This window comes from Spinacia oleracea, chromosome 2 (assembly GCF_020520425.1).
Source record: "Spinacia oleracea cultivar Varoflay chromosome 2, BTI_SOV_V1, whole genome shotgun sequence".
In the NCBI taxonomy this organism is placed as follows: domain Eukaryota; kingdom Viridiplantae; phylum Streptophyta; class Magnoliopsida; order Caryophyllales; family Amaranthaceae; genus Spinacia; species Spinacia oleracea.
The window spans coordinates 56,624,955-56,634,886 of NC_079488.1; the positions used below are offsets into that span (position 1 = coordinate 56,624,955).

At 35.5% G+C, this 9,932-nt stretch overlaps 1 protein-coding gene across 1 annotated transcript; it reads right to left on the minus strand.

The window, feature by feature from the left end:
* Nucleotides 1-2,219: 2,219 nt before the first annotated feature.
* On the minus strand, nt 2,220-9,649 carry LOC130467433 (uncharacterized). The gene is made up of 7 exons (XM_056835938.1): nt 9,428-9,649; nt 8,402-8,466; nt 8,130-8,205; nt 7,335-7,385; nt 6,718-7,014; nt 5,939-6,017; nt 2,220-2,563 (listed from the first exon to the last, which is right to left on the minus strand). Exons 1-6 carry the CDS (start codon nt 9,647-9,649, stop codon nt 5,970-5,972), a joined length of 759 nt encoding a protein of 252 aa, XP_056691916.1. The 3' UTR covers nt 2,220-2,563; nt 5,939-5,969.
* Nucleotides 9,650-9,932: the final 283 nt, after the last annotated feature.

The window sequence follows — 9,932 nt, forward strand, 5'->3', positions numbered from 1 at the left end:
CAGCACTACCATTCTTCCTTTGCTGTAACCCATACAGGTGAGCAGCTTTTCCGTACAGGGTGTCTAATGAGGTAAAGGTCTCTCCAGACAACAACAGCTGTAAGTCCATGGTCAAACCATTCTCAAATCTTTGAGCCCTGAGCTCTTCCGTTGCCACCACTTCAGGTGCAAACCTAGATAGCTCTATAAACTTAGAATAGTATTCCGTCACTGACAGACCTCCCATTTTGAGTTCAATGAACTCTTGCGCCTTTTGCTTTTTCAGATAAGGTGGGTAAAACTTGTTCCTTAGTGCAGTTTTGAATGCTTCCCATCCAAAGTTAGGTGTGGCTCTAAGGGTATTTTCACATCGTTGCCACCATAAATCAGCTTCACCTCTTAGGTAGTACACAGCACTATTCACCCTAAGGTTTTCGGGGCAATTCACAGCTACAATGAGTTTATCAAACTCTCTCAACCAGTTCTCAAGCACACTGGGTTCAATCTCTCCGCTATAGAGTGGAGGCTTGCTTTGAGCTATTTTCTTAAACATTTCCCCAGCCGGATCATGCATTGGGTTGGCTCTGGTTTGAGCTAGGTCTCGAACTACCTCAGCTAGTTGTCTAACCACTTCAGAAATCTCTTGGTTAGCCATATCCCTTCTCCTGAATGAATAAAAAGGCTAACTTTAATATTGGTTGGACATGACATTACTAAGGCACTAGTTCAACAATGAACCTACTCACAACAAGAACACATTTAGGCGCAACCTAGGGGAAGAGTTGGCGCCATTTTTGGGCCTTCTCACCCCACTATTCAATGCAAGTAAATTTAGATGGTTACTACTAAACCACCTTGCACATAAAATTTCATTGAAGAAATAACAAATAATCCCTTTGCGATACCCACAAGACTTAGAATTGAGAATTGAACTTAAAGGATAACGAAAAAGGAAATTCTATTCTTTTATTAAAATTCCAATGAATAAGTCTTACATCCACTAATGCCATAGCATTTATTCTCCAACTATGATAAAACTAAAACCATAAATAGTAGTTTTGCCACTTTATTAATAAACGAAAAATAAAACTAAGGATTACATTTCTCTAGAGACTAACGTCATCACGACGATCATTTCTTTCCTTGTATTGCTCTGGAGTAAAGTCTTGATCATTAGGATCATCCAAGTCTTCTTCCGGATCCGAGTCTTCATCCATAGCCTCATCATTTTGCTGTGTCTCACTATCAACCACATTATTTTCTTCAAACTCATCTTCAGATCCACTGGATATCTCAATAGTGGGTTCAGGAACTATAGGGTTAGGATTTTCAATCTCTACCACATCATCATCACTATCCTCCTCAACCTCACTAGCTTGCTCATCATGGATCATGCCATCCTCACCATCACTTTCTATTCCTCCATAGCCCATACCTAGACCCGCAGAATACTTCCCATCCTCATAGCTATTTTCTGCAACCTCTAAGATAGTAGCAAGAACCTCAGAGTCATACTTCCACCTACCATCACTAGTCCCATACTTGTACCAATTAGGGGTACCATCACCAAAATGCATGTCACTGAACTTGTTCTTGAGGTCTATGTAAGGGTTCTTATGGGGTAAACAATGTATAACCATATTAGCTATCATATCTTTGTGCCTAAGGCACTACAAAAAAACGCGACACATTGTGACGCTTTTTGGGACAAATTGCGACGGTATAGAGTGTCGCTATTTCACATAGCGACGCTTTGGGAGAGGGTCGCTATTTTCATTGCCGTTATTTACCGACGCTTTAGAGCGTCACAATTTGCAAAATATCGATGTATTTCCCCGTCGCTATTTGGGATATAGGGACTCTATAGGGAGTCGCAATATTTAGACTGTATAAAGCGTCACTATTTGCACGCTTATAGACACATTTCTATGCCACTATAAACCACATAGAGACGCTTTAGACACCCGAAATATATAGACTCTTATTAGAGTCACTATATGTTTACTTTCGTGAGTTCCCCTCATTCCCTCCAAAATAATTTAGACCCTTTGGAGCGTCACAATTTGCATCATATTATTTTTCATATATACATAATAATTTAGACACTTTGGAGCGTCACAATTTGCATCATATTTTTTTTCATATATCAATTAATCTAAAATCATGAATTATCTATAAAAATATATATCAACCATAGATCATTAATCATAATCAAATACAAGTATTAACTTACTACGTACGTACACTATCTTAAAGCAACATATATCTAACGTCATGCTATGATTCATATATACTTAGCGATAACGTTGTTAATTTAGAAAAAGTGATAAAAATCATCTATACATTAAATTAATTCGCAGAGTCTAGTCAAACTGAAATAAAAGCGATATTTTAAAACGAAAATAACTTTCTAACTAGTATTATCAATTTTTCTACAAGATAGTCCAAAACAAAATAAAAACAACTTCCTGGCTACGAACAAACTAATTACCAAGTAAACCTATCCTTATGCTAGCTTAGCTTCAAGATAACTTGTTCATCTCTTGATCTACATTTTACTATTACCACTTGAATCATCAATAATCTGCAAAGAAAAATTAATGTCAAATATATATGAAGTATGATAAACATTCCATGAAATCAAGGGAAAATCAACAGTAATCCTAACCAGCTTGATCCTAACTACTAGTGGTCTTCTCAAAGTAATACCAACTATTAATCAAGGGAAAAATCAAGGGAAAAATGCATGACTATTAGAAATATAGACATGAACAATGAATATATATATATATATATATATATATATATATATATATATATATATATATATATATATATATATATATATATATATATATATATATATATATATATATATATATTGGTAAATTAGTTAACTTAATTACCAAAGGTAGAAACCCAAACAACAACCAACACAAAACAACAAGGGAAACAAAAGCTAAGGGAGCACAGCCCGCACCCAAGCAAAAACAAAAAACACTAAAATATTCTACAAAGACACCAGCCAAACTGATGTTCATTAACTTGCTGCTTAAACTGTGACTTTCTTTAATTAGCAGGCTTGCCCATTTGAAAACCAAAAAAAAAAACAAGACACCAGCCAAACAAGCTACACAGCAGAACCAGACTGAACAGCACAAGGCTTGTATAAAAGAACTGCACAACAACAAGCTGAAAAATAAACTGCACAACAGCAAGCCAGCCTGAGCAGAACAGCATGCCTGACTGACTGCAAACCTGCAAAACTATCAATACTAGGACTCAGCACAGCAGCAGATTCTGAATGTCCACTACGAGAGATTACTTTGAGGTAGGAGGTTTTTAGTGTCATATCATGAAATTGACTAGGAGATAAGAAAACATATGAGGGAAAATGGACTAAGGCACTAACTACAATATCCTTTGTCATAGTTGTCTGCTTCGATATGCTTAAATTTGTAATTTTTATGCTTGTCTAATTTTTATTACAGAACCGTGCATTTATCATGTATCACTTATTTCCTCCTTGATGATATTCTTTCTTGCATAGATGAATTTATAAATGATGGAATTCTTCAGTTGGCTTCTTGTTTTTAGTCATATATTGGTACTTTTGTGCATTTCCTTATTTTTTATGAAATTTTTTGAAGTTGTGAAACCAATTTGATATGCTATAATGCTAATATAAATATAACATTGATGCCTCGATGACTTGTAATAACACTAGGAGCTTTGTTGCTGCCTTCTTTTTCAAATTTCCAAGCTAATATTATCAGTTAATTACTCTTACGCATACTATATGTCAAAACAAAATAGTTTCCTATAATATAGAGAGGATTTAAGGCTTTGCAAGAAAGTATGACTCTAAACGGTACTATTTGTCCAAGTTGTATTTTGTTTGACTTAAATTCTTATATGTACGAACAAGTGGTTTTAGTTCCAGAACTTTATTTACGAAATAAATGTTCATTCAGTTTTCTAGAATTCGGAACTTGATCCAAGTTTTCAGGTTTCAGAACCTTAGTTTACAAGAATAACAAGACTGATAACTGGTAATGCTTGGTTATGATTGGTACTTGCTGATATTGAGCAATGAAATTCTGTGACATGTTGGCCGTGATGTTTGCTTGTTGTCCTGCTTACTAGAAAAAAGTAATTAGTTTATGGTTACTCTTATGTTGGATGGATGGGTTTCGGAAAGGCTTCGGGGGAGGTGGTGGTTCTGAGAAACTATTTTTTTGTGTTTAATTACCAAGGGAATCCATGTTTGCAGTGTCTTATAGCCAACCAGGTTGAGATTGATCGTGTTCATAGAACTGCTTTTCACTTTCAACCACCAAAGCATTGGATCAACGGTAACTTTGAATGTATTAGCACAATGTTTTTTTTAGTACAGTTCCGCACGAAAGAAGATTTGGGATACTAAAGAATCATTAAAGAAGATATATAGTAAGGCTGAGTTGTGTAGTATGGTGCATTACTCTGTGAAACATGTGTATAGTAAGCTTGCAGGTTCTAAACCTGTTGTACATTGAGACACCATGGTTTGGAATAGACTCAATACTCCAAGGCATAGGTTCATATGCTGGATGGCTGTCCTAAACAGACTTCAGACTACTGCTAAGCTAGCCAGAATTGGAATTAGTTCTTCTCCCCTATGCTTGTTGTGTGGTCAAGCTGATGAAGTCCATGAGCATCTATTTTTCAATTGTCATTACAGCAACAGTTGCCTGCAGGGGTTCACTAGTTGGGTAGGAGTACAAATACATGCTAGTACTTTGCAGAATGTTATCAGGTGGATTGGTAGGAAGTATTCTAAGTTCAGATGATTGGTCATTTATGCAGTGGTAGAAACTCTTATTTACCTAGTGTGGAGGAGCAGAAACAATAGTTTCTGGAATCAGTGTGTGCCCAACTGCCCACTATTCAGTCTATTATTTCCAGTTTAAAATGGGATTTTTAGAAATCAATTTCAATCATAAGTTCCAGCATTCCAAACACTTTTCTTTTCTATTTTCTTTCTCTGCAATCTTCAGTTCCTTAATCGAATTGGAGAATACACTATTTCATTTTCGATTCTGGACTTCTTGTGTGTATCTGTTTTAGGCTTTCAGCTACTTCTTATGTTATCAAAGCTGTAGATTCTTAATCTTTCGAGTTTAGTTCCTCTTGTCAGTTATAGATTTAGATTAAGACCTCAAGAACTTTTTTTCCCTTTGATATAGTATTCATTAAATTATGTTTATTTTCCTTCAGATGTTTTGTGTCTTGCTCATCTTCAGTGGTGGGTAGATAAGGGTTAGAGAATGTGTACATCTACAGCTTTCATCCTACACATTTATACATCCTTACGGAGTTGACACTAAAACCTCAGAATATCTTTATTCCCAAACCTAAGAACGTAAATAAGCTTGCTTTAAAATGGTAGTCACTCTTTAAGTTTTAAGGAAAGGTACCAAATATTTCAGTCAAAAAGATATGCCTGCTGGAAGATTAAAAAAAAAAAAAAGAGAGAGAAAAGTAGTCTTTCCCCATCACCCACACCATCTCAGCCTGCAAATGTCCAGCAGAACCAGATAAATTCTACAGAGTTTTTGTCTCAAGGTCTGATTCATTTGTCGTTTTATAATGAAGTATTCATTTATCTTATGTGTTGCTGAATTTCTTCTATGGTATCTGTGAGACTGTGACATGTGATTTCAATCACTGATTCATTGTATTTGTGAGCATCATAAATTAACTAACAGAAACCATAGTTTGTTAACAACCCAAACCTAACACCAAACTCGTGTTTCAGCTAATATTAACATAATACCTTATAAATGATAATACTAAATCTAAGCATCTACCTTCTAATCTCACCATCATCCATAAATAATCGACAACTATAAAGCTTGTTTCAGCTATAAGGTTATCTATAAAGCATGAAACGCAATTAATTAATTCCATATGAAATTACCTTGCATTTGGCAATATATAGTGTCAAAGTCTCATGTCTCGGCCTGGTTGTCACCATTGCCACCAGAATCATCAGTAATCTACAAAAAGCATTTTAATATGTAAATTAGATATGACACATTTCAGGTAATGATACATGATGCTCAATCAGAATAATTTCCAGAAATAACTAACTATATTTATTGTTGATTCCACACCATCTAAAAGGTTCGATGAAACATTCCCTTTGCGTACTTCCTTCAAAACTTGTGTACTTCCTTCGAAACAAATGGGACAAGTTTTGAACAAAGGGAATGTTTTCAAAAGAGTTAGAAGCTATGTTCATGAGTTATAGTCAATGAAGTGAGAAATAAAGTGAGAAATATGTTTTTCAAAAGAGTCAGAAGCTATGTTCATGCCTACATTTGTTTTTCTACACTTTGAGGAAGAAAAACATTTCTCTTTAGCCTTTTATATGATAATGGGGAAGCTCTAGTTTTAAATAGAGTACAATCCACTCCAGATAATTCAAGTAAAACTGTTTTTGAGATTGAAGAAAGATTTAAACTTCTTTTGGAATAAGAATCTTTTCTTATCTGGCTTCTTTTTTAGAGTTACAGGAGCGTCATAAATTAACTAATAGAAACCATAGTTTGTTAACAACCCAGGCCACCTAACACCAACTCGTGTTTCAGCTAATATCAGCATAAAACCTTATTATGATAGCAGCATAAACATAAATAGTCCACCTGCCACTGCAACATTAAGAGACTCAAAGTTAGTAGCCATCGGTATGCTTACCAGACAGAACTGTCTCGCTTTCTCTGTAAGGCCGCTACCCTCGCTACCTAAAAACAAACATAATGGTGTATCATCAAGAGATTGTGCAAGTTTCAGGGACAACTTATGAACAGGTTTGAGTCCGTTGCTACTATCAGGATGACCAGCAAACATCTTCACTTTAACTTTATTGCAAAAAGCTTCAAAATGTGCCCAATTTCCAAAAACAAGAGGAAGCTGAAACAGAGCACCTCTGCTTGCCCTGAGTGCCTTCTCATTGAAAGGATCACAACATCCAGGAAGCAGGAAAACACCATTCTGTTAAACATAATAATGTTGTACGTAGTCATTTAAAAGTACATCTCTACAATCTAATCAAAGAATAAGAATCTGTATACTGCATATATGTTCAGGTAAATTGGAAATCTTAAAATGATAGAACCAGGTTGATTCTTCAATTTCATTCTTTTGGCAGACCAACGATGAAAATTATTCATGACTAGCAACTACTAAAAGCGTGCAAAAGATGTTAATAACGACAGTGTGCACTGTGCAGTAGACACTTATTCTTTACAACGATTAACTTTTCACAAATATGATGTAAAGCGAGAAGCACTAAAGGATCAAAACTTCCTTACCCATTCGAAAGCCAGGGCCGATCTAAGCAATGTGCCAAGATTCCCTAGGTCCTGCATCAACCATCATGTCACAAGAGTTCAGATCACAATGGCGTTTAACTGAGAGAAAACTGCACGTAATACTTGATAGATTGATCCCATACAGGAAAACTTAAGGATACACACCAAGCAAACTAGAGGCATTATAATTCGTATTAAGATCATAAACTGGTCAACTTAGAAAGAAGTTTGATAGATTTGAAAAGGTTAGAAGTATAAAGAAAGAAAACAATAACATTGGGAAAGTGGTCAGAGTTCTCACAAATTAATCATCAGCACCACTAAACCTTAGTGGCACAAAGAATCTACATGAGAGTACCGAGCGAGAACAGCTAAAGCCAAAAGAGGGCCGATATGAATGGTAACTAAAACAGGAAGAATAAATTCCTAAAAAGCCTCAAACATATCAAGACGGCATATGCTATTAAATAATTAACCACACCTGATGTACAAGCAAGATAAACAGGATCATGGAGAGAAAAAATCGGACAAAAAAGTAAAAAATACCACAAAGAGTGGAAGTTACAGCTTAAGACCAAACCCTTTCCAAAAATAAACCACACTCAACCCTCTGCATTTAGAAAAGTGAATCATTTAGAAAAGTGAATCTCATTCAATTATACGACATTAAAGCATCATAAATCACAACTTTAGATAACAATATAATCAGATTGTTGATCCAATGAATAATCCATCACCTACTAATAATATTCAATTAAGCTAGTATCAACTTAAGTTATTATAAATTGGTTTTACCTGAACAAATTTGACTGTAGTCGATTGGAAATCCTTTGTGCTTAAATTACTGAGCCTGCCTCCCCAACTCAGTTTCCTTAATCACGAAAGAAGGATATCAATCCAATAACCCAATCCTAAAAGAAGCAAGGGACACAACCTCCATGTTAATTGAAGTACTAAAAATGACTAAGACATCATGACATGAAAAAACAACTTAAACTGCAACAAGAAAATACAGAAAATTGAAATTGAAGATGAGAGAAATTGATAAAGAAAATAGATTGAATCACCGAAAAATTGAAGGCGTCAAAAGACTGCGTTCAGAACTAGGGTTAGCCGATTTAAATGTTGAAAACTGAGAAATTATTATTTTAGAACAAAAAAAGTTGTAGAAAAATGAAGTAACATGAAACCTAACTCAATCAGGAATCAAGATAAGCTCTAGAAAATCTGATGTAGGACTGGAAAGTACTAAAAGACCTAGGAATTTAAGGATGTAAAGAAGTGTTCCACAAAAGAACAAAACTAACCTTATAAAAAGCCACAATACTATGATTTTTACAGTACACAAAAAGAAAATTAGCCTTATACCTAGCCAATAAAACACTCCTTCCTTTGGATCTCAATCTTATGGTTTTTTACTTGCTTTTCAAGATCTTATCTTTGATCTTCTGCTTGTATTTTTATTTATTGGAGCTACTGTTATTGCACACTCTCGAGCTACATCTTCCAGCTATACTAGTCTAAATAAGAGAAGGCCTAATAGAATTTGCAACGTGCTAGAGTAGTTCCTATAAACAAGCAAATACCTATTTTTGTAAGTGGAATCTGAAGCTGTTTGATTTCTGCAATTGGTTATTGCCAAAGGCAATTGGTAAAAATAGTGTTAGATAGTCTTGCAAGAAGACTTCATTATACATGGGTCATATCCTGTTTGATTGGGTTGCCTGTGGCATGAGCTTATTTTCATTTGTACAGGTAAATATTTCAGACAACTCAATATGCCAATGCTTTTATGTCAGATTTAGCACTTCATCGAGTATCTATACAGCTCAATCTCAAACTCATCCACACAAAGTATGACTTAGCATTATCTTCAACATAAACCACTTGCATAATTACTCCCTATCAAATTAAGCTTAATCATAATTTGGTGCGAGACAAGAAATGTCAAGCTAATATAGACATACAGTATCACCAAATCATGATTTATAAACACGAAATTCATCAATTGACCAGCAATTAAAGATTTAAAGCACGTAGATAATCAATCATGGATAAGAAATTAAAATTCAATTTGGAAGAAATGTATATACCCCTAAGGTTGAACGGCTGAACTTCTTCCCCGTGAGCGTCGACGCGTAAGGCGACGAGTCTCCGGAACTTCTCTTCGTACTAGTCGGCGTCTCCGTGGAGTTTTGTGGTGGTGTTTCAGAAATTCTGAGGTAGCTGGGTGAAACCGTGCAGGTCGTTGTTGTGGTGAGTCTATGGCTAGTTGGCGGCGGTGGTCTGTGGCTGGCCGGCGATACACACGACATTGTGCCTAATTAAAACCTAAAAAACAAAAAGTCCGAGACTTTCAGATCAATTGAATCAAAAAAATTAAGAAAATGAACGAAAATCAACACAAAATTAAAGCGAAGAACAAGAAACAGAATGAATTCAGGAATTAGGGTTTGAAAGACCGATGAGTGAAATCAATCTTGAGGAGAGAGGAAGAGAGAGAGAAGTTGATTGTTGAGAGTGAGGGTTGAGTCGGTTGTTTGAGGGAGAAAATCGTGGAGCAGGGTGTGGGAGCAGGCGGGATATCTTTTGGCAAAA

Bases quoted from the DNA above. Each gene is read 5' to 3' on its own strand.
- LOC130467433 (XM_056835938.1), bottom strand. From the start codon at position 9,649: ATGTCGTGTGTATCGCCGGCCAGCCACAGACCACCGCCGCCAACTAGC. The intron at 7,015-7,334 runs GTAAGGAAGTTT...TATGTTTAACAG, and splicing joins CGGCCCTGGCTTTCGAATGG to AATGGTGTTTTCCTGCTTCC. The intron at 6,018-6,717 runs GTAAGCATACCG...TGCTTTTTGTAG, and splicing joins AAGCGAGACAGTTCTGTCTG to ATTACTGATGATTCTGGTGG.